This window comes from Erythrolamprus reginae, chromosome 10 (assembly GCF_031021105.1).
Source record: "Erythrolamprus reginae isolate rEryReg1 chromosome 10, rEryReg1.hap1, whole genome shotgun sequence".
Lineage (NCBI taxonomy): Eukaryota > Metazoa > Chordata > Lepidosauria > Squamata > Dipsadidae > Erythrolamprus > Erythrolamprus reginae.
In genome coordinates this window covers 46079491-46104263 of record NC_091959.1, presented here as the reverse complement: position 1 = coordinate 46104263, position 24773 = coordinate 46079491, and the positions used below count along the sequence as shown (strand labels likewise).

The 24773-nt window shown below is 43.2% G+C and overlaps 1 protein-coding gene across 2 annotated transcripts; it reads right to left on the bottom strand.

The window, feature by feature from the left end:
• Positions 1-1101: 1101 nt before the first annotated feature.
• Positions 1102-19193, bottom strand: LOC139173307 (acyl-CoA dehydrogenase family member 11-like). Of its 2 annotated transcripts, XM_070763016.1 has the most exons (14): positions 19011-19193; positions 17375-17607; positions 16351-16450; positions 14556-14673; positions 12216-12358; positions 11947-12093; positions 10639-10733; positions 8957-9056; positions 8488-8628; positions 6956-7048; positions 6360-6467; positions 5535-5706; positions 4264-4330; positions 1102-2641 (listed from the first exon to the last, which is right to left on the bottom strand). In XM_070763016.1, the coding sequence occupies exons 1-14, from the start codon at positions 19089-19091 to the stop codon at positions 2515-2517; spliced, it is 1725 nt and encodes a 574-aa protein (XP_070619117.1). In that variant the 5' UTR covers positions 19092-19193; the 3' UTR covers positions 1102-2514. The 2 variants fall into 2 exon arrangements, with proteins under 2 accessions (XP_070619117.1, XP_070619118.1); XM_070763017.1 differs by lacking the exon at positions 8488-8628 and having other exon boundaries at positions 19011-19168.
• Between the last annotated feature and the right edge of the window lie 5580 nt (positions 19194-24773).

The window sequence follows — 24773 nt, the reverse complement described above, 5'->3', positions numbered from 1 at the left end:
CAAGCCAACTAGCTCCCGGATGAGTAAATGTTCGGAAAGTTCAGATCGTGCAGAATGCAGCTGCGAGAGCAATCATGGGCTTTCCCAAATATGCCCATGTTACACCAACACTCCGCAGTCTACATTGGTTGCCGATCAGTTTCTGGTCACAATTCAAAGTGTTGGTTATGACCTATAAAGCCCTCCATGGCATCGGACCAGAATATCTCCGGGACCGCCTTCTGCCGCACGAATCCCAGAGTGGGCCTTCTCCGGGTCCCGTCAACTAAACAATGTCGTTTGGCGGGACCCAAGGGAAGAGCCTTCTCTGTGGCGGCCCTGGCCCTCTGGAACCAACTCCCCCAAGAGATTAGAATTGCCCCCACCCTCCTTGCCTTTCACAAGCTGCTTAAAACCCACCTCTGCCGTCAGGCATGGGGGAACTGAGATCCTCTTTCCCCCTAGGCCTTTACAATTCTATGCATGGTATGTCTGTATGTATGTCTGGTTTTTATATTAATGGGTTTTTAATCGTTTGAGAAAGAGGGTTTAATGAAAGACCGAACATTCACAGGAAAAGTCGTGCTTCGTGCTGGCAAACCACCTTTGTAACCCAAGTTATTTCGTGTTAGTTGCTATTAGCTGGTTTTTTTGGAGTAATATCCTTTTGGAAGAATTGTTCCTGATATTGTTCATTTTCTTTATCAAAACCACATTGGAAAAGTGTAGCTCTTCTGCATCTTGTTCTCAACATCAGCCAGTCAGGCCATTGATGTCAGTAACTCAATCCTTACGTCAGGTATCCATTGATATTTTGGATTTATTTCATCTCGTAACATCTAAGCTGTACTCGCTCCAACTAAACAGAGCCATCCATTTCCCCTCAGCTCAATAAAAAATTTAAAAGCAAGTTCCCTGCAAGTGGAACTTTGATCCTCCGCTATCCATATCTGCAAGTAATTCCAGTCATTTGGAACTTGCTTCATCAGCAACAGCTGCTCATGGAAAATATTTGTGGCATTTAAATTTATGGAAGATAAAAAAGGAATGCAGGAGCTCAAGTCAAAAGAAAGTCAACGGTGGATCTTCATGAAAATAATGTGGAATGCGGTAAGGCAGGAGAGTCAGAATAAAGTTTATTTTTATGGAAATTATATCCAAGAAACCGTCTATTATTGCATCAAGTTAAGCAGAGTCCAGCAAACCCAATATTTGCTTGTTCTTTAAAAATTAAAAGGCACTGTTATCTATCTGGTATCCAACTGTCTCCATTTGGTTAGAGTAGTTCACATTCTTGTACCAATTAAAATAGTTTAAAAAACAAAATTAAAAAAACTGAGCTGCTTTGAGTGCTTCATTACAATGTGCTCTGTTTCTGTATCTTCAGATTTAATGTTAAATAGAAGAGAGGAGTTTGAAAGACGGCCAGAAATTAGTTTACTAATTATGACAACTAAGTGCCAAATTTGTTACTTGGAAGAAAAAAAAATCAGGGAAGGGAACCTGAACAAATCTTGGTCTGAGCCTGGATTGTTAAAAGTGTAGAGCAGGGGGGACAAATTTAACGAACAGGAAAATGAGGCACTGCCAAAGTCAAGGCCAGATAAAAAGGGCCTCGAGAAGGGACCCCAAAAGATAATGTGAGAATATGTCACAATCTGGTTCCTTCCTGGTTCACTCCAAGGGAGGGGGAGAGAAGCTTGTTCAGGTTTTCAAGATTCTGGTACTATAGCTTCACAATAATCGTAATACAGTGTTCCCTTGCTTTTCGCGGGGGATGCGTTCCGAGACCGCCCGCGAAAGTTGAATTTCCGCGAAGTAGAGATGCGGAAGTAAATACATTATTTTTGGCAATGAAGAGTATCACAAGCCTTCCCTTAACACTTTAAACCCCTAAATTACCATTTCCCATTCCCTTAGCAGCCATTTAGATTATTACTCACCATGTTTATTTATTAAAGTTTATTAAAAAAATATTTATTAAAGGCAGACGAAAGTTTGGCGATGACATATACGTCATCGGGCGGGAAAAACCGTGGTATAGGGGAAAAGCCCGCAAAGTATTTTTTAATTAATTTTTTTGAAAAACTATGGTATAGACTTTTCGTGAAGTTTGAAGGGGACACTACTACCTTTCCAGGTCCAGCCCCTTTCAGATGTGTTGTCCTTCAACTACCATCACCTGGTGGATAACCTGTTCTATGAGACATGAGAGTTGAAGTCCAGCACATCCAGAGAGCAAGAAATGGGAAAGATTGCTTAAAATTATATATATATATAAAACAGTGGTGACACAATTTCTACCTTCAAGAATTATTTCAAAAGTCAGTTTGTGAGTTCAGAAGCCAACTGACCATTTGACCTACAATAGAGGTGCTTAATGTTAATGTCAGAACATTGTCTACGTGGGTCCTTTCAAGACTCATTTTGAACAGGAAGCTTGAGACTTACGTATACGCATACACAATACAGACACACTTCTCCTCCAGGTCATGTCCTTCGCCCGATGGCTTCTTTCACCTTCCTCGTACTTCGCTACAGTTTTCCTCTCAGGGAAGAATACCCATCATAAACCAAAGATTGATCCAGGGAAGCTGCTGTAGAGTTGTAAGAACCAGCCTTCTCTTCTCTGTCCACAAGGCAGACGTTCTCCTGACACCACCTGCAGAAGAGAGGAGAAAGCCTTCCGTCTTTAAATTAAAACTTATAAATCCTCCCAGTCTCAGACCTCCATCTTCTTCAACATTGCTTCCTGTCGCTACGATTGAACGGCGATGGCCCATCTTGGCTACCAATGCAGGTCTGTGACAATCAACATTCAATAAGAGTACAGTGGTTCCTCTACCTACGAACTCCTCTACTTACGAACTTTTCTAGATATGAACCAGGTGTTCAAGATTATTTTGCCTCTTCTCAAGAACCATTTTCCACTTACAAACCTGAGCCTCCGAAACTAACTGGAAAAGGCAGGGAGAAGCCTCCGTGGGGCCTCTCTAGGAATCTCCTGGGAGGAAACGGGGCTGGAAAAGGCAGGGAGAAGCCTCCGTGGGGCCTCTCTAGGAATCTCCTGGGAGGAAACAGGACTGGAAAAGGCGGGGAGAAGCCTCCGTGGGGCCTCTCTAGGAATCTCCTGGGAGGAAACGGGGCTGGAAAAGGCGGGGAGAAGCCTCCGTGAGGCCTCTCTAGGAATCTCCTGGGAGGAAACGGGGCTGGAAAAGGTGGGGAGAAGCCTCCGTGGGGCCTCTCTAGGATTCTCCTGGGAGGAAACAGGACTGGAAAAGGTGGGGAGAAGCCTCCGTGGGGCCTCTCTAAGAATCTCCTGGGAGGAAACGGGACTGGAAAAGGTGGGGAGAAGCCTCCGTGGGGCCTCTCTAGGAATCTCCTGGGAGGAAACAGGGCTGGAAAAGGCAGGGAGAAGCCTCCGTGGGGCCTCTAGGAATTTCCTGGGAGGAAACAGGACTGGAAAAGGTGGGGAGAAGCCTCCGTGGGGCCTCTCTAGGAATCTTCTGGGAGGAAACAGGACTGGAAAAGGCGGGGAGAAGCCTCCGTGGGGCCTCTCTAGGAATCTCCTGGCAGGAAACAGGGCTCCCACCCTCCCTGTGCTTTCCCCAATCTCACACATTATTTGCTTTTACATTGATTCCTAAGGGGAAAATTTCCAGCATAACTGGTGGCAGTCCATGAACCCCCTGGTGTACCCCATTGTGAGGACAGAGGTGAGTGACTTCTCCAGAATACAGGGATGGAACTTGTTCACACCACCAGTTAGAAGATGGCCCGTATCTTAAGGATGGACTGGGGCCCTTTGGAGACCAGAGAGCTGTGTTTGGATGGATGGAAGGATAGACCACCCTACCTAAGTTGCAAATCTGAAATTATATCATCTGTATTTTGTCAAATTTCAGTAGAATAATTTTAGGGCTGAAGCTGATTTTAAGGATCGAAACAGCTGCTTGATTCCTATTTCCATCCTTAATGTTTAAAAGGAGGGTGGGCAAAGGGGAAATCAGTTTGTGCCACTAAAAATCACCTTAAATTCAGGGGTGCTGTGGGGAACACATTGTCTGCGGGCACTAAGACTCTCATAACTGCTCTTTGCTGGGCATTTATTCTTCCTCTGATCTCCTGTCAATTCTCGCCTGGTTGGAAAGTGCTTGTCCTATTTGACCTCCCCTTTCTCAATTTTCAGCGCCTCCAGCCATAGGGCAGAACTGTTTCCCAAGTTAGTGTGTGCAATTTTTGGGGTTTGTCAATTTTTGCTTTGGCATTAGATTTAATGGCTACCTCTGAGCAGCGTAGATGTTTGTGGCTGATGCACCAGTCCTGGCGGCATGCTCCAGTAGAAGGACTCCTGTGGGAATTAAATACATTGTCTATGAACATTTCTGATTTATCTTCCTACTAAAACCTAACCTGTAACCTGAAATGGGCTCCACACTTGACCACATGGGGAATTCTCCACCGTAGGGAATAATTCGCAAGCTCCTTTTAAAGTCTTCCTATTCATCCCCATTAGGCTGCTAAATTCCAGGAACCACTTTCCCCTAAAGAAAGGTCTTCCTGCTTCTTCTTATGCCACTGCCAAGCTTGGATTTTGGAAGGACAGTTCACAGAATAAACTATGGAATTAGGAAAGAACCCCAAGCCTGTCAAATAAACAGAATCACGCCTAGGAAGTTGATGCAGCAGCTAAAGGCCACAGGCCACAGAAATGTGGATTTTTCTGCCTCCCTGCTCAAAAGTTTGTACTGTTATCTCTGGAGTTTTTAAGTTTCTAACATTAGCACACCATTGCGATATTCAGTGCTGCACATAGAAAAATAGAAGTCTGACGGCAGAAAAAGACCTCATGGTCCATCTAGTCTGCCCTTAAACTATTTCCTGTATTTTATCTTAGGATGGATCTATGTGTTATCCCAGGCATGTTTAAATTCAGTGACTGTGGATTGACCAACCACGTCTGCTGGAAGTTTGTTCCAAGGATCTACTACTCTTTCAGTAAAATAATATTTTCTCACGTTGCTTCTGATCTTTCCCCCAACTAACCTCAGATTGTGTCCCCTAGTTCTTGTGTTCACTTTCCTATTAAAAACACTTCCCTCCTGGACCTTATTTAACCCTTTAACGTATTTAAAGGCTTCGATCGCGTCCCCCCTTTTCCTTCTGTCCTCCAGACTATACAGATTGAGTTCATGAAGTCTTTCCTGATACGTTTTATGCTTAAGACCTTCCACTATTTTTGTAGCCCGTCTTTGGACCCATTCAGTTTTGTCAATATCTTTTTGTAGGTGAGGTCTCCAGAACTGAACACAGTATTCCAAATGGGGTCTCACCAGCACTTTGCTGGGCATATCAGAGGCTAGTTCTTTTTAATGCTCTAATTAGCCTGCTACACAACCTCCAACAGTTGTGGAGCTTAAGATAAGCATTCATTCAAATTCTGAATGCTGGGTTGTTTCAGAGGATTATTCAAAGTATTTCTGAACAACACTCAACAATTTAAGATGGTTTTGTGGTAAGGAAGCACAGGAGTTTTTTGGCAATTCTTTCATTACCTTCGTAGATCCATGCCAGATTATAGGCAAAGTCTCTTGCTGCAAGCTGCCAGCCAACCTCTCCCTCCGAGTCCATTCTTTGGACAAACTCCTTGAGTTTTTGCAGATTGTTCTGAATTGTTTGCACAGAAGACTGCAGTTCGGACTGCCGGGTAGCTGCCTCCAACTTGGCCTGCAAGGTCCCACCCCAAGTCACAGAACAAACATAATAACTCACAATACAGTGTTCCCTCGATTTTTGCGGGTTCGAACTTCGCGAAACGTCTATACCACGGTTTTTCAAAAATATTAATTAAAAAATACATGGTTTTTCCCCCTATACCATGGTTTTTCCCACCCGATGACGTCATATGTCATTACCAAACTTTCGTCTGCCTTTAAAAAACATTTTTTAAAATAAACTTTAATAAATAAACATGGGGAGTAATGATCTAAATGGTTGCTAAGGGAATGGGAAATTGCAATTTAGGGGTTTAAAGTGTTAAGGGAAGGCTTAGGATACTGTTCCTAGCCAAAAATAGTGTATTTACTTCCGCGTCTCTACTTTGCGGAAATTTGACTTTCGCGGGCGGTCTCGGAACACATCCCACGCAAAAATCGAGGGAACACTGTACTTCTGAATGTAGGCAAAATAAGTATTGGTAGTAAATTAGGACTGTGAACCAATTTCCATTAACTATGAACAAGATGAAATAAACTGCAAACTACAGCGAAGTGAGTTCTGAAGTAATAGCAACACATCAACATCAATAAAGACACCACCTCAGTTTTACATGAGCCCTAACATTTATAGGTGGTGTGACAAACTCATTTATTGCTGCCTACCTGGACAGTGGAGAAGAAGACATCCAGTGCTTTTCCTTGGCTCTTGAGGATGGAGCGCAGAACGTCCAGGGACAAGACATTTGTAGTTCCCTCCCAGATTGATAGCACCTAGTGGGGAAAGAGAAGCAGAGCTCAAAAAGCAGGTTTTTTTCACATTCCTATGAATGACCGCTCTGTACATGCATGTGTTAGTCTCATTAGAATTGCTTAAAAGTAACAACATCTGTCAGTCATGACTTTATAAATGTACCTTTAAACATTTTTTCTTTGTAAGTAGGTTTGTTTCCAAATATTTGGAACATCTCTAAGTGTTAGAGAATGGCCCTCTTGTTTTTTCAAAGAGAAATGTTCAGTTTAAAGACATTTTATTTCCTTAAGTAAGAACTTTCTGAGTATTCAGAGGCCTGAATTACTTTCCCCCCTTTTCTTCATGATTTCAGAACTCTGATAACAAAATTAATGTCAGAAAGAAAAAAGAGAAATAAAGGAACTAAAGTGCAGAATTCTTTTCCTGCTTCCTCCCCTAAAATAGCAGCAGGTTGCAAGAAAATAGAGAAGGAGTAAAAAACGAAATTAAAAGTCCAGGGCTTCTTTACCTGGCTATCACGAAGAATAGCAGGCAGGCCTGTGTCTTCCATGTAGCCCTGTCCCCCGAAACACTCCAGTCCTTCTGAGGACACAGCGATACCCTGAAACACAAACCGACTTGTTTACACATCTAAAAAACATGCCAGGGTCCAGATACTTAAATGTTTGAAAGTTTTTTGCTTTGGTGTATTTGATCTTTTGCTAAGCCATATTTACTTAAGGATTCAAAGGCCGGTCTGCTTATGGTCTTCGGCCCAGCCAAATAACCAGGAACCCAGTAGCTCCTCTCCTGATAAACCCATTTCATTCAAAGACATCTGCCTTCATAAGTTTGTGACAAAAACTGATGCTTTTGAATAAACGTTGTTGGGGAAAGAAGGGCTGATTTGATCCCATAGACCAGGAGTGTCAAACTCACATCATCAGAGTGGAGTAACATATCATAGAAACATAGAAGACTGACGGCAGAAAAAGACCTCATGGTCCATCTAGTCTGCCCTTATACTATTTCCTGTATTTTATCTTACAATGGATATATGTTTATCCCAGGCATGTTTAAATTCAGTAACTGTGGATTTACCAACCACGTCTGCTGGAGGTTTGTTCCAAGGATCTACTACTCTTTCAGTAAAATAATATTTTCTCATGTTGCCTTTGATCTTTCCCCCAACTAACTTCAGATTGTGTCCCCTTGTTCTTGTGTTCACTTTCCTATTAAAAACACTTCCCTCCTGGACCTTATTTAACCCTTTAACATATTTAAATGTTTCGATCATGTCCCCCCTTTTCCTCCTGTCCTCCAGACTATACAGATTGAGTTCATTGAGTCTTTCCTGATACGTCTTATGCTTGAGACCTTCCACCATTCTTGTAGCCCGTCTTTGGACCCGTTCAATTTTGTCAATATCTTTTTGTAGGTGAGGTCTCCAGAACTGAACACAGTACTCCAAATGTGGTCTCACGTACATCAAACCACAAACATAGATGGTAACTGCAACCTAAATTTTCTCCCACCTTGACCTCTGAAACCCAATTCCCATTCGTAAAAACTAAATCTAGAATATTCTCCCCTCTAGTTGGTGTCTTAACCAGCTGTGCCAGTGCTGCTCCTGTAAAGGCCTCTACTATATTCTTACTTTTGCATGTAAGGGCACTGGGGATATTCCAGTCAACATTAGGCATGTTGAAATCACCCATAACCACAATATCTCCCTTTACTGCCATTAGAGTAATTTCATCCACCATCTTGTTGTCAGATTGCCCTGGAGGCCTATAGATCACCCCAATTCTAATGACAGAACCGTCTTTATTTTGCATATCGGGACATCCCCCCCCTCTCATTAAACTAGATGTTTGCATGGCCAGCACATGACGCATCATACCATGGTTTGACAGCCCTGCCGTAGACTCCATGCCAAACAGCCTCGTTAAGAATATAACAGCCTGCAGAGATGGTTTCTCCCTTCACTCCCCTTAATATCTGCACCCTCTTGGCCAGTCATGGACACTGCTTAGCTATGGCATCCAACTTGAAAATGACCTGCTTTGCCGTATAAAGTTTAGCGAGAGGGGTGAGCAGCCTCAGCAGATGTTTCTCCTGCTCCGTCGCCTCCTTCGTTTCTTCCAGGCCAAGCAGCCTCGCCACCTCCATCGCCAACAGGAACGCTGCTTGGGTTTGCACCTGCACAAGTGGGAAGGCAGTTCGTCTGAACAAGACCGGCACTCTTTGAGACTAGTATCTTCCTTCCTTCTCCCTCCTGCTTCCTCCCTCTACAACTACTTGGAACCATAATCACGTGGCAAACTGCAAAGCATGGTTTGTGGGTGGCAATGGCAGTTTCCCTATGGTTCCTGGAAAGGTTTTTGGATCTTACACACTTCATTCTCTTGTTAATGTTCTCCAGTTCTATGCTACATTCCCTACACTGTCTCCTGATTCCAAACAATAGTAGAAGGACTTGCTGGAATCTTTCCCAATCACTCTTCAACCCAAGAGGGTATGTGCTCACCTCCATTCGTGCCAGAGTTTGCATGTGCAAAGGGTGATCTTTGAGGGGTTTTCCAAAGGCTTCCCTTTTGGTGGCGTAATCCCTTGCCAGATCGACAACTCTATGGATGGGAACAAAGACAGCCACAGTGATTAACTGTTAACTTTTCTCCTACTTAAAATGTATTTCTGCTGTTTCCCAGCATTTAATTTCATTCTTTAATTAAGGCATAACATCAGGGAATGTATATAATATACACTGGAGGGATATAACATTGATATAATAAAAAATACTAGGATTTTTTTCCTCTTTATCAATCCAACTTCTAGGTAGCAAAATTATTTCAATTTCTCGTTATATAGACCAGTGTTTCCCAACCGTGGCAACTTGAAGATATCTGGACTTCAACTCCCAGAATTCCCCAGCCAGCATTCGCTGGCTGGGGAATTCTGGGAGTTGAAGTCCAAATATCTTCAAGTTGCCAAGGTTGGGAAACACTGATATAGACTACAGAAGGGGCGGCATACAAATCTAATAAATAATAAAATAATAATAATAACCTCTCCACTGAAGAACATGCTGCCAATATTGGAGAACAAAATGGGTATTTTTCTTGGCTTTTTTTTGCTTAAAACAAAGTTTGCAGACAGGTGCTTGAAGATGTCAAAATGCTTAATACACCTGAGTATCACATCTCCCATGGCCTCTATAATAGCCTTTAGGGGCAATAAAGGTATAAAATAGCCCTTCTCTATTATGCCCTACATATAAATGAAGCCCAATTTATGCTCAGATCCCAAATCCGCTCACATCTGTAATACACCAGACGTGGATTCATCCCATTTTGCACCAGTTCTTTGGAACAGGTAGTAATAATAATAATAATAATAATTTATTAGATTTGTATGCCGCCCCTCTCCGAAGACTCGGGGCGGCTCACAACAATGATTAAAAAAACAATATTATAATGGCACAAATCTAATATTAAAAAAACTAAAAACCCTATCATAATTAAAAACCAAACAGCACATACATACCAAACATAAATTATAATAAGCCTGGGGGAAAGACGTCTCAAATCCCCCATGCCTGGCAGTATAGGTGGGTCTTAAGTAGTTTACGGAAGACAAGGAGGGTGGGGGCAGTTCTAATCTCCAGGGGGAGTTGATTCCAGAGGGCCGGGGCCGCCACAGAGAAGGCTCTTCCCCTGGGGCCCGCCAAACGACATTGTTTAGTTGACGGGACCCGGAGAAGGCCAACTCTGTGGGACTTTATCGGCCGCTGAGATTCGTGCGGTAGCAGGCGGTTCCGGAGGTACTCTGGTCCAATGTAAACCGGTGGTGACGTCATTGAGCTGGCTAGAGGTTAGTTTTCAGCAATGTGTGTGCACCCATTTGGTGTGGGAGAAAGCGAACTAGCAGCGAGGTAAGTTAGAACCCACCCCTGTAATATGCATAATTAAAACCGATCCACAAGCAGACTTCTATTTGGAAAAGTTAAAAAATGAGGAAACTGAACTCCACAAGAAGAGTATTCAAGCAGCAATTTGGAAGTCAGGAGATTCCAAACTACATTTCCAAATTGTTCGTGCCAATTAAGCTTTGCTTAATTATCCTTCAGATAGCAGCAGAACAGAATTGGTTCAAATTTTGCCCAGTTCTTCCTAGTTGCTTCCACTTCTCATGGGGTGGAATGAAAATCACCTTCTCATCAGTGCAATTGCAAGGAGGGTATTGTAGATCCTAGTGATGTTCAACATGTTGGCAATGCAACCTATCCCCTGGCCTTCTTCAGAGATCTGAAAACATAAAAAGAAATAGCTTCAGACTACCGTACCTGGACAGAGTCGTGCCATTGTGGACATTATGGGATAGCAGATCTCCCGTCTATTCTATGGTGTACCCAACTATCTTAGTTATTTGCTAATTTTAAGTTATATATATTGTCTTACTGGTTTAATCTTTCATAATATTTTACCATTGAAAGTCCCATAACAGTGAGATGGACAGCATAAGAATTTAGTCAATAGAAATAGTTCTCAGCCTACAATCATTCGTTTTGGGACTGAAGCTACAATGGCACAGAAAAAAGTGACTTATGACCAATTTTCACACTTAACAACCATTGCAGCATCCCTATAGTCACATATTCAAAATTCAGAAGCTTGGCAACTGGCTCATATTTATAACGGTTGCAGTGTCCAGGAGTCATGAAATCACAACCTTCTGCCAAGCAAAGTCAATGGGGAAGCCAGCATTTAATAACTATTACTAACTTAACTGCAATTATTAACAACTGTGATAAGAAAGGCAAATAAATACTCCATCACAATTTGTTGACCGATGCACAAAAGGGAGCTATTTTGTCGGCCTCTGGGTCCAAAGACTTTTAAAACATTGTTGGCAAGTCTCAAGCTTCTTTTTTTGTTAACAACTTTAAAAACTAATACAGTAATACCTCGTCTTACGAACCTAATTGGTTCCGGAAGGAGGTTCGTAAGGCGAAAAGTTTGTAACACGAAACAATGTTTCCCATTGGAAACAATGTAAAAGCGATTAATGCGTGCAAGGGGGGGGGGGAAATCCCAAAATGGCGCTCCGCTGGGTGCCGCCGGCCAGCTGTCACCTTTTAAAACAGCCGGGGGGCTTCTCGGCGTTCTCCTGAACCGGAACTTTTCGGGTTCGGGAGGCAGCCGAGAAGCGCCGCCGCCTGCCTGTCACCTTCTTCAACAGCAGGGGGGCTTCTCGGCGTTCTCCCGAACCCGAAAGTTTGAGTTCGGGGTTGGGTTCCGGAGGCCGCCGAGAAGTGCCCGGCTGTTTCAGAAGGTTGCAGCCGGGCAGCACCGCTCGGCGGAGCGCTGTTTTTGCGATCGGTGGCAGCGTTTTCAGCCGATCTGGAGGCTGGAAAGGAGGTGGGGAATCCCAATAGGGAATTCCATGGGCGGAGCTTTGATGTCACGAAGACGTCCTTCCTGGTCGGCCGAAACGTGGCCTCTCCTCCATGGTTCCTACCAGATGGGCTCGAGCTCCATCCAGCGTCAGCTCTGCAGTTGGCACGGCCCTCGTGCCCATCTTCTCTTTCAGCCTCTCTATTTTTATGCCGTTCAGCTTCCCATCCTCATATATTTTCAGGTAGAAGAGCGAGAGGCCTCTGGAGCCCTGCCACACAAAAGATGCCAGCGTGAGACCAAATAAACGGAGCTGGAATTCGGACATTACTGACCGCACAACTACTTGCAAGCTGCTGTTTCATACTCTTTGGGTTGGCCTGGGAATCTGACCTGTTTTATCTGCCCATCAGGTCCCACGATCCTTGCCAGGGTCAGCGTCATGTCTGAATCAGCCGCTGACGTGAACCATTTGAATCCGTGGAGGCTGTAGGAGCCATCGGGACGTTTCCGTGCAACAGTTTCTGTTCCACCTCCTGCGGGGGGAAAAACCCACATTTTTGGACTGATCAGTTAGGTTTTGATCCTGCTTTCATTCAGGAGTATATGGTGACCTACGTAATTCCCTCTTGCTATTTTCTCAGCACAAAACTGTGAGGTAGGTTAGATTTGAAGAGATATTGCTTGCAAACAAACAGTGAGACCAGATCCCAAATGTTAAAAGACCAAACTGCCTTTTAAAGATACAATACTTTCTCATTAATGTCAATCCCTACTTAAAAAGCCTAGCTATTAAGGCTTAAATTAACGGGCAGCATAATTCCTCTGCCTCCGAGGACGTGTTGTAAGGTTTCCAGTTTCATCAGGAATATTGTGGTAACTTCTGTGTGAACAAGGTGTCTGACTTTATCTGACATCTGATTGCAGAAGGACACCGCAATCGCAGAGTAATCTAGAAGATGCTAACTTGTATAGGCATTGTGCAAGTTGTAGCTTATTATTATTATTATTATTATTTATTGGATTTGTATGCTGCCCCTCTCCGGAGACGGGGCAGCTAACAGCAATAATAAGACAGCATACAATAATAATCCAATACTAAAAACGATTAAAAACCCCTTAATATAAAAACCAAGCATACATACAGACATACCATGCATAAAATTATAAAGGCCTAGGGGGAAAGTGTATCTCAATTCCCCCTTACCTGGCGGCAGAGGTGGGTTTTAAGCAGCTTACGAAAGGCAAGGAGGGTGGGGGCAATTCTAATGTCTGGGGGGAGTTGGTTCCCGAGGGCCGGGGCCGCCACAGAGAAAGCTCTTCCCCTGGGTCCCACCAAGCAACATTGTTTAGTCGACGGGATCCGGAGAAGATCCACTCTGTGGGACATAACTGGTTGCTGGGATTCGTGAGGCAGAAGGCGGTCCCTGAGATAACCTGGCCCAATGCCATGAAGGGCTTTATAGGTCATAACCAACACTTTGAATTGTGACCGGAAACTGATCGGCAACCAATGCAGACTGCGGAGTGTTGGTGTAACATGGGCATATTTGGGAAAGCCCATTCCATTATGGACATCCCATTCCATTTTTTTTTAGAGAATAGCATGCATAAATAAAAGCGTAGCAAAAAAAAAAACCCACCCCACGAAACGTAGCAAACCCCCCCACACACACACAAAACATACACTATTGACAAATAGCCCATCATATAAATCAGAGATGGGTTCTAACTTAGCTCACTGCCAGTTTGCTTACACCAATGCATCGGGGCCACACCTCATGCACCCTTTGCATGTACACACATGCCCCCCAAAAGCCCCAAACAAGATGGCAACGCATGCACACTTTTGGAAACTCAGCAAAAAAAATTGACAATATTCAAAAAATCTTTTTAAAAAGATGGTAGTGCCCACAGTCCAGCACTGACAGAACTGGTTCGGTGCTGCCATTATCACGTCACCAACAGATCATTACAGGCGAATTAGTCCGGATAGGCAGGAACCCGCCTGCGATACAAATGCAATTTCTTTAAATGCAGACTCCTGTTGAATACGTCAGTCTACCCAAATACAGTCTGATTTGCTAAATCAGGTTTGGTGCTGCAACCCAACAGGACCGACATAGATTTCAGAGGAGAATCAGAACTGCAGAAAAAACAATTGCTGCCAACCTGCCTTCCATCGAGGACCTGTATACTGCACGAGTCAAAAAGAGGGTGGGGGAAATATTTACTGACCCCTCACATCCTGGACACAAACTGTTTCAACTCCTACCCTCAAAACGTCGCTACAGAGCACTGCACACCAAGACAACTAGACACAAGAACAGTTTTTTTCCGAACGCCATCACTCTACTAAACAAATCATTCCCTCAACACTGTCAGACTTTCTACTAAATCTGCACTTCTATTCTACTAGTTTTTCTCATCATTCCTATCACCCATTGCCTCCCATGTTGACTGTATGACTGTCACTTGTTGCTTGTATCCTAAGATTTTTATTAATATTGCTTCTTCATTGCTTATTTGACCCCTATGACAATCATTAAGTGTCGTACCACATGATTCTTGACAAATGTATATTTTATTTTATGGACGCTGAGAGCATCTGCACCATGACAAATTCCTTGTGTGTCCAATGACACTTGGCCAATTAAATTCTATTCTATTCTATTCTAAACCATTTTTATTTAAGAGAGAAAGGATTGGGTCTCCTATGTTGCCCCTCCTTACCAACATCAGAGCCGCCTTTGTGTTCAGTCATCCATTGGCCAGAGGTCCAGAATGTCTTGGGGTCACTTGATGTCAAATGAGCATAGGCTTCTTCCAGGGGTTTTGGGACACCTAAAGACTGTTGGAGTTGTAAGCAAGAGACAAAAGGCAGATATCCTATACAGATGGATGGGGAGATGAAATACCAGTATAACCCATTGCAGCCACCCAGCTGCTGGCTTCCAATTAACAGACCCAGAGGTGCACCAAAGCTTCCTTCGAAGACAGGGTGCCTTGGGTGGCTCTTCAGAATTAATGAATGCCAGATGAATTGGAGTAAAGGGCTGCAGCCCGGATTATAAAATCTCTCCGGTAGAGGTTTCCTGATCCTTGGAAGTGACTCCTTATATGCTGGCTTGACAATTATTCTTGGGCCTTCAGCTCTGAGTGCTTCACCCGTTCACTGCATAAACCTTTTATCTGCAGAAAGTCACCTAGGGCTCAGACCAGGTCTGGTCTTTGATTTCTGGGTGTAGTGTGTGTCTCTCAGCAAATCGGCCATCAGGGTTTGCAAACAAATTTCTGCTGATCCCACCCACAGATCAACAAATAGGCAGCAGTTGAAGGATGCTGTGAGCCAACCAGCTCTTCTACTCCCTATTAACTTGACAGCCAAATGTTCGCCTCTTCCCTGTCAAGACTATTTATTTATTTATTGATTGATTGATTGATTGATTGATTGATTGAATTTGTATGCCGCCCCTCTCTGCAGACTTGGGGCGGTTAACAACAATAATAAAAACAGCATGTAACAATCCAATACTAAAACAACTAAAAAACCCTTATTATAAAACCAAACATACATACAGACATACCATGTGTAAATTGTAAAGGCCTAGGGGGAAATAATATCTCAGTTCCCCCATGCCTGTCGGCAGAGGTGGGTTTTAAGGAGCTTACGAAAGGCAAGGAGGGTGGGGGCAATTCTAATCTCTGGGGGGAGTTGGTTCCAGAGGGCTGGGGCCGCCACAGAGAAGGCTCTTCCCCTGGGTCCCGCCAAACGACACTGTTTGGTTGATGGGACCCGGAGAAGGCTCACTTTGTGGGACCTAACTGGTCGCTGGGATTCGTGCAGCAGAAGGCGGTCCCTGAGATAATCTGGTCTGGTTTTATATTTTGAGAACCAGTTATTAAATTTCATCATCAACTGGGGCTTTTGGCACACAGAGCCAGTATTGTTGTAGAGACTCTGGGAGTGAAACAACATGATTTAATATTTATATTTATTTATTCAGTAAAATTTATATGGCCACCCAGTTCATTCTTGATGATTCTGGATGGTTTACAAAGTAAAATGATCTGGAATTGGAGCCAGATCCTGGGAGATTATCTTGCAGGGTCCAGAATCCAACCATCCCTCAGAGAATTTTTTGGTTGTGTAGATGGAAAGCACTATGACTATTTAACAGGTACAAAATGGATATGACTTTCCATAGAACAGAGGGATAGGAGAAGGTCAGCAGTTCAAATCTCATCACCGACTCAAGGTTGACTCAGCCTTCCATCCTTCCGAGGTGGGTAAAATGAGGACCCGGATTGTGGGGGCAATAGCCTAGCTCTGTTAAAAAAGTGCTATGTCTAACATGTTGTAAGCCGCCCTGAGTCTAAGGAGAAGGGCGGCATTCAAATCAAATCAAATCAATCAATCAATAAATAAATATGACAGGCAGATTTTTCCAAATGTTACTAAGGACAGTCACTTACAAAAACAGTCACTTAGTCTAGCAGTTCCCCCTTTGCAACATTAAAGACTTACCTCGATTACTTTTGCTGCTCCGTCAGTCATGGCTAGGGGGCACCCATAAAGCGCAGAAAAGGACATAAACAGATACACCTTGGCAAACTGATGTAGACGGCTGCGAAAAGAGAAATACGTGAAGGTGTACTTGGCATGCCTCCCCCAAATGACTTTTTGGCAGATTTGAAACACTGGAAAAGGACTCCTTAGGATGCAGTTGAGTCTATGGAGAGCAGAGTCCTTGCAAAATTCTGTTGTGAGCTGCCCCGAGTCTATGGAGAGGGGCGGCATACAAATCTAATAAATAAAATAATAAATAAATAATAAATAAATAAAAAATAAGGAAGCTTCTCAGAATTCTGTCTGGAATTCTGAAGGAGGCGGCGACTTAGGATCGCCCCACATATATTTCATCTGTTATATAAGTCCATATTGAGGGGGCAATACAAATGAGCTATAGTTTCACAATCTCGGCTCATATGGGACCTGTTTACATCGGCCCTTCAGAACTGCTTGGGTAGAGGATTGCAACATGCCAGGGTTAATACCCTCTAAAATTTAGAGAAGGTTTCTGCAGGGGCCCCTGCCTTCTAAAAAAGAAAAGTACTTGGGTCAAGCAGACAGGCCCTGTTGATCAGCATTTTTCCACGAATTAATTTCTAACCAGACTGTGCAAGTGAGCCAAACTTCATCTGTGCAAGCATGGGATCTAGATAACGTGTGAACCCTCCCCACCTTGGGTTCATGGAAAAATTGTTTTTCATGGAATGGTACCCGAAAGGTTGGAGACTGCTGATTTTAAAGGTCTAAAGACCAAAATCTTTCCATTGAAAAGAAAGGACTGTAAGGATTATTTGGTTTAATCAATATATGTTGTTGTTTCTGGTATCTCTTAACGGACTTTAATGAAAGTGGATTTTATCTCTTATTATTTTTAAAAAAACCTACCAAATATTAACCCATGCTAAGATTCAAGAATATGCAAGAGATACCCAAACAGGTTCACATGGCTTTGAATGGCTCCCATAAATCTCAACAGTACCTCCAACAGGAATATCTTCTTTTATAACCTCCAGCCACAAGGCTCTCCTCAGCAGAGATGTCCTTCAGCCTCTTCCAGGCTGGGCAGGTGGTCACTTGGTCCACACGTCGTCCCCAGGCATCAAAATGCAATAATCTGGGTGGGTTTAGCTCACACTCACGGCCCAAGAAGTCAATTTCATCTCTCAAACGAGCTCCAAACCGTTCCAGGTCAACGTTCACCTCCGCAAACACCTACAAGGTCAATGCATAAACACAGAACATGAAGAGGTGGTAGGACACCAAACAGAATGTAGTTTTGATAGGGGGGAAAAAGGAAGCTAAGTTGAAGGGCTGCTGGTTTCTTTCTTATTTGGCCAGTAGTTGCACTTCTATTTCTTTTAGTTTTTTTCTCATCATTCTTATCACCCCTTTCCTCCCATTTAGGACTGTATGACTGTAACTTTTTGCTTGTATCCTAAGATTTTTGTTAATATTGTTTCTTCATTGCTTATTTGACCCCTATGACAATAAGTAAGTACCACATGATTCTTGACAAATATATCTTTTCTTTTATGTACACTGAGAGCATATGCACCAAGACAAATTCCTTGTGTGTCCAATCACACTTGTCCAATAAAGAATTCTATTCTATTCTTTTCTAGTTTCATCCGATGTTGCTTCTTCAAACAAACTGAGTTGTAGCTAGTTCTTAGATCAACCAAGTCGCCTCTCTTTCCTAAAAGAACACTCAGAATATATATGAGCTCAGTTTCGGTTCATTATATTCCCATCATCCATTTTGGGTGGTGGTGGTGGTAGTAAACCATTTGATGAAAATACAGCATTGAAAAGGGATGATAAATATGAATCAAAGTTTTAGGTGGTTCTCCCAAGACCCTTGGAGCTTGTTTAGCTCTTTAGCCTGAGTGGGAATTTAATGCATGATACATTACGTAAATGTACACCTACTACTTGACTTATAAGCATTTCTTTAACAACAGTTCAAAATTATGAAGGCCTTGGAAAAAGTTACTTGTAACCTTTGAGCTGCTGGTGATATGAATGATTTACTTATGCTGGACTATTACAACATATGCAATATTTGTAGTATGTAATGATTTCCAGATTGCACTACATAAGGTAAGGGTGGTGAGAATGTTACTCACTACTGTCTCTGTCCTATTGTCCAAATTTACCTATACCTACTTGCTTTTGTTTATGCTTATACCCAGTGAAGGGCTACCAAACTTTTTACTACCACACTGTGGGCGTGGCTTATGCATTTTCCTTCAACATATTTCAGTGCAAATTGGGTGTTCTGGGGTGGAGCTTCATTTTTGCTACCCGTCTGCGTCCCCTCCCCTTCCGGGCAGTAGCCCACCCCTGTTTATACCATACCTTTTATCTTGTACACGTTTTGACAAATAAACAAGCAAGCAAACAAATAAGTTGCCAAGGTTTCAATCCACCCATTTGCCCGGAAGCGCGACGGTTCCCAACCGGGTGCGCATCCCACCCTCCCGTCCCTATCCGATCAAGGGACATGGACAGGGGCCGGGGGCTCAAGAGGGGGCCACGGGCAGCAAAGGAGGCGGGGAAGCGCCGAACCAGCCCTGTAGCCCCCACCGCTGAGTCCCCACCTGGCGCTGACCCACCTGGGCGGGCAGATGGGCTCTCAGGTAGCCCTGGAGCAAGGGGTCTTCCAGGTAGGGATTCCCTGTCCGAGGCGCCTCCATGCTGGCACCCTGACACCTTCGAGCGCCCCGCAGCTTCCCGATTGCCGCAAAAGCTCCGGTTGGGGAAGTAAAGATGGCCGTGGGCGAAGTGTTGCCCCCACGCCCCTCGCAGGGCGTTCCTACAGGGATTTAGGGCAGGCGAGTATCCCGGGGGGCGATAATAGGTGTTCAGGGGAGGCGCCATTGCGAGAGAAAAAGATCGCGAGTTTTCAGTCTCCGGGACGTTGCGAAAACGGAGAGAAAGGGGTTGTTTCCAACCTTGACCACTTGAAGATATCTGGACTTCAACTCCCAGAATTCCCCAGCCAGCGTTCGCTGGCTGGGGAATTCTGGGAGTTGAAGTCCAGATATCTTCAAGTTGCCATGGTTGGGAAACTCTGTCCTAAAGGTTGGCAGGTAGCTCTGCTTAATGCATAACAAGAAGCAATGGGTAGGAACTAAACAAGGAGAGAAGCAACTTAAAACCAGGAGCAATTTCCTGACAGTCAGAACGGTTGATCAATGGGACAACTTGCCTCCAGAAGTTGTGAATGCTCCCATACTGGAAGTTTTTAAGCAGATGTTGGATAATCGTTTGTCTGAAGTGCTGTAGGATTTCCTGCCTAAGCAGGGGGTTGGACTAGAAGACCTCCAAGGTCCCTTCCAACTCTCTTCTTCTTGTTATTATTACAACACCACAAAGAAGACTGGGGGGGGGGATCACTCGATTCTCCAAAGCAATGGATGGAAATTAATCAAGGAGAGAAACAACTTAGAACTAAGGCAAAAGTTTTCCTTGCAGGAATTGGGGATGTGTAGTTTAGTGAAAAGGACTAAGGGAGTCATAATAGCAATGTTCCAATATTTGAGGGGGTGCCAGTCACAGATTAAGGCACCCAGGTGCCCTAAGCACTGACAAATCTTGCCCCCCTCCCGCCCCACTTTGTATATACTGTTGTATATACTGTTTTTTCCCCCCCTTTATCAACTTTGTGTTGCTCCCTTTGGGCCTGGTGCCCTAGAGCAGAGGTCCCCAACCTTTTTTGCACCAGGGACCGGCTTTAAGCTAGATCAGTTTTCCACGGCCCGGTGGGGGGGGGCTTTGGTCAAATGGGGGTGGGGTTATGGAGGGGTGGAGCTTAGTGACGCAGCCCTCCACACTTCTCCACAGGGCGGGGAGAATCAGGAGGCTCCTTTGGCGGCTGGGGGCTGCCTGGCTTTGTGATTTTGGCTGGGGGGGGGAGTTAGGAAGGTCCTACTTCTCCCCCCCCAGCCAAAAATTCAAAGCCTATCTGCTGGATACGGGCGATGAGCGGGACGAGCGGCGCCGAAGCCGGTGGCCGTGGCAGCTGCTGCAAGAGGCTTCCGCGCCGCTCTGTCCCACTCATCGCCCGTATCCAGCAGATAGGCTTTGAGTTTTTGGCTGGGGGGGGGAGAAGTAGGACCTTCCTAAGTCCCCCCCAGCCAAAATCTCAAAGCCTATCTGCTGGATACGGGCGATGAGTGGGACAGAGCGGCGCGGAAGCCTCTTGCAGCAGCTGCCACAGCCACCGGCTTCGGCGCCGCTCGTCCCGCTCATCGCCCGTATCCAGCAGATAGGCTTTGAGTTTTTGGCTGGGGGGGGGGAGAATTAGGACCTTCCTAACTCCCCCCCAGCCAAAATCACAAAGCCAGGCAGCCCCCAGCCACCAAAGGAGCCTCCTGATTCTCCCCGCCCTGCCCGACGCCCCACCCTGTCCTGCATAATGTCCTCTGCCGGGAGGGCAGCGGCACCGCGGACCGGCTGGAAAACCCCAACGGCCCGGTCCCGGTCCGCGGACCGGCGGTTGGGGACCTCTGCCCTAGAGCATGTGCAAACAGCTTTCCCTCTAAACTGGTCTCACATGAGGGAGAGAATCAAGCATGTCAGAATGAAAAAGGGTGGAAAAGCCAGAATTTTAGCAACCGAGCCACCCTACTGGTAATAAAATGAATGAACCAATAAACAAATAGTAAATGAAATGAAAAGAGCTTTGATTTTGGGGGGTGGGGGAACGTTATTTCAGAGTGAGAGAAAGTGGGGAAAAAACAAAACAGAATTTTACCAATTGGGCCACTTTTTGCCTCCCAAATAAAATGAAAAGAGCTTTGATGCTCCAAAGAAAGAGAAAAGCAGCCCAGTCAGTACACAACTCCCAGAAGAAGAAATATTATTTTAGCTATTTCGATCTTTCTGTTGGGAGGTTTGTAGGCTGCTCTGTACCAGGGGGAGAACAGAAGAGGCAAGAAATAAAAATAAATAAAAGAAAAAGAAATAAAAGAGCTAAAAAGGCAGATGGGAGGAGAGCTGCCAAGTGAAGGCTGAGGGAGGAATGAGGTGCCTGAGGGGGAAATGATAGGAGAATCAAAATGGCCTCCCTCCTCTTCATGCCAAAATTCCCTTAGAGCTTTTTGAAAAGTCAGACTTTTTCCCCTTATTTTATTAAATAGATATTCAAAAGAGATATTTCTTTACTATTGCCTGCCCGTTAAATTATTGTTTAAAAATAGCCCTTTATTCTTTAATTCTCTATGGGCCATTTTTTGCCTCCCAAATGGAATGAACAGAACTTTGATGCTCCAAAGAAAGAGAAAAACTTCCTACAAGAAGAAATATTATTTTAGCTATTTCAATCTTTCTGTTGGGAGGTTTATAGGCTGCTCTGAGCCAGGGGGAGAACAGAAGAGGCAATAAATAAAAGAAATAACAGAAAAAGAAATTTAAAAAGCTAAAAAGGCATCTAAGAGGAATGCTGCCCGGGCAGGGCTGAGGAATGAGGTGCCTGAGGGGAAAATGATGGCGGACCAAGATGGCCTCCCTCTTCCTGCCAAAATCACCTCAGAGCTTTTTGAAAAGTTACTCGTTGTTTCCATTTTGTTACTTGTAATAAATTGATATTCAAAAGAGCTTTTTCTATACCATTGAAATTGTTCTTAAAAAGTGCCTTTCATTCTTCAGCTCCCTATTGCCCAAATCAGTGTTTCCCAACCTTGGCAACTTGGAGATATTTGGACTTCAACTCCCAGAATTCCCCAGCCAGCATTCGCTGGCTGGGGGATTCTGGGAGTTGAAGTCCAAATATCTCCAAGTTGCCAAGGTTGGGAAACACTGGCCTAAATCATTGCTATAAGGGATATTATCTCTTCAATTGGCTATTCCTTAAATTATTATAAAGAAGAACTTTTCCTCTTCTATCGTCTGCCCTTTAAACTATTATTAAAAAGATCCCCCCCCTTCACTTCTCTGTTGCATTGATTTAAAAACAAATCAGGGCATGCCGTGTATTGATTTAAAAATAAAAACATGTCAAGTTAGATTAAATTAAAATTTCAGCCATAATGTCAATTGGCAATTCTTTGTCTTTCATTTTGGCCTTTAAATGTTTGGAAACAAATCTTTAAAACAATAATAAAAAAAACAAACAGCCCTTTCAAAACTGAGATTGTGCATTTTGAATGTTTTGACAATTGTTACATTTTGTTTATAGACTCATGTTTTATATTCAATCTACACTGTACTTTTTTTTGGTCTTCTGTTACATTTTATCCAGCAATTTATTTAGTCTCTTAAATGTTTTAAAATAAAGATTTTAAAGGTTTTTTTAAAACAGCAAATGCATCAAAGCAAATGCAGAGTTTGAAAGGAGAAAAATTCAGAGCTTTTTCAGCGCAGTGTCTGGGGGCGAAAAAAAACTCATATCCAGGAGGTTACTGATGGCAATTTGTGTTCATCACAGACCGTCTGATCAAAGGATAAGCACAATATAAAAATTATACCAAACATAAAACTGTCTTGTCTTCCTCTAGGTTGTGACCCAAAAGCCAGCTCTCTAAATTGAAATGGCTGCTGCCTAAACTAAGCACATCAGCCAGAAGCATAAAACCTTGAAAGTATGAAACTCCAGATGAACAAAATGCTCAGGGAAGGAAAATTGGGGATTTGCTTTTGAATTTGCTTTCTTAACAGTCTCCAGAGCTGTTGCCAATGTATTTTATTTATTTTATTTTATTTATTTCATGAAGCATGTATTAGATCAGTGTTTCCCAACCTTGGCAACTTGAAGTCCAGATATCTTCAAGTTGCCAAGGTTGGGAAACACTGTATTAGATAACAGAGATAAGTATTAACATGATTATGAATACACGATTTATAGGTTATGACCTATAAAGCCCTACATGGCATCGGACCAGAATATCTCTGAGACCGCGTTCTGCCGCATGAATTCCAGCGGCCGATTAGGTCCCACAGAGTTGGGCTTCTCCGGGTTCCGTCGACCAAACAATGTCAGCTGGTGGGACCCCGGGAAAGAGCCTTCTCTGGGGTGGCCCCGGCCCTCTGGAATCAATTCCCTCCAGAAATTTGAAAAGCCCCTACCCTCCTCACCTTCCGTAAAATGCTGAAGACCCACCTTTGTCACCAGGCGGGATAATTACCACCTTCCCCCCTTTTTTATTATGCTTTCTGCCTTACTGTATGATGGATTAGGTTGAATGTGTATGATTGTAGAGTTAGGGATTTTATTATGTTATTAATGTTTTTTAAATTGATTTAATTTGCTACTGTTGGATTTGTAATATATTGTATCACTGCTATGTTGTGAGCCGCCCCGAGTCTTTGGAGAGGGGCGGCATACAAATCTAATAAACTATAAACTAAACTAGAACTCTGAATAAAAGGGAATATTAGGACAGGAACCGTAGGCCCATAATATACCTTAGTAGCCCAAACCTGTCTCACATAAAACAGCCAAAATATTTTGAAGATCCAAACTGCTAAACTTATTAGCATGGAAATTATCTTTAATGGCATTAAGAGAATATCAACCATTAATCACAAACCATGCTGGTACCAAATAAGCTTGAACTCCAATAATAATCCATCTGTATTCATTTATTGGGGTTTATAGTTGTTTAGCCCAAGATACGTGGAATCAATTTCATAATACACAAGTGCAAACTTAAGAGTTCTGGAAAGAGGTGAACGAGGGAAAACTTGAGATAACATATTAAGAATATAATTATAGCAAGCCAGAAATTTCTTTATTCAAAGTATGCAGAGGCATGTAATTAAAAAAAAAAAATCTATCAGGCATAAACAAAACTTCAGAAAAGTTCTACGTAATTCTTGTTTAAGTCTTTTTAAAAAAAATAAATCAGAATGGAAGAATTACACAAAATGAAAAATAAATCCACATTGTTCTGAATCACGAAAGCACATTTATAATCTAAAAGAGAAAGAATTTTTTTTTAAACATCCATATTCAATATTTCAAGACATTTATCACAGGTAATCCAGAGCATGATACCATGGTCGTTTGACACTGAATGATGCCAGTGTAATATCACAGGTATCAGATAGCTACAGTGATATGCCCATCATGACATTATTGGACAAATTATGAAAACAATTTTAATTTCAGACCTATTTATATGGAGGGAAGTAGTCTATTAAGAATCACTTTTAATTGAGAGAATAAATTTGTATGGGTTGTCAAATGGTAAAAATGAGAATTGAATGCCATAATACTGAGTATCTATCTGTCAATACTTATTTATTTGTTTATTTTATTTGTCATACAAATATAGTATTGTATTGTAGTATGTTTAACATAATGTAAGCATAAAGTAGAGATAGAAAAGATAAAAAAAGACATTAGGACAGGAACGGTAGGCTTATACACTTTG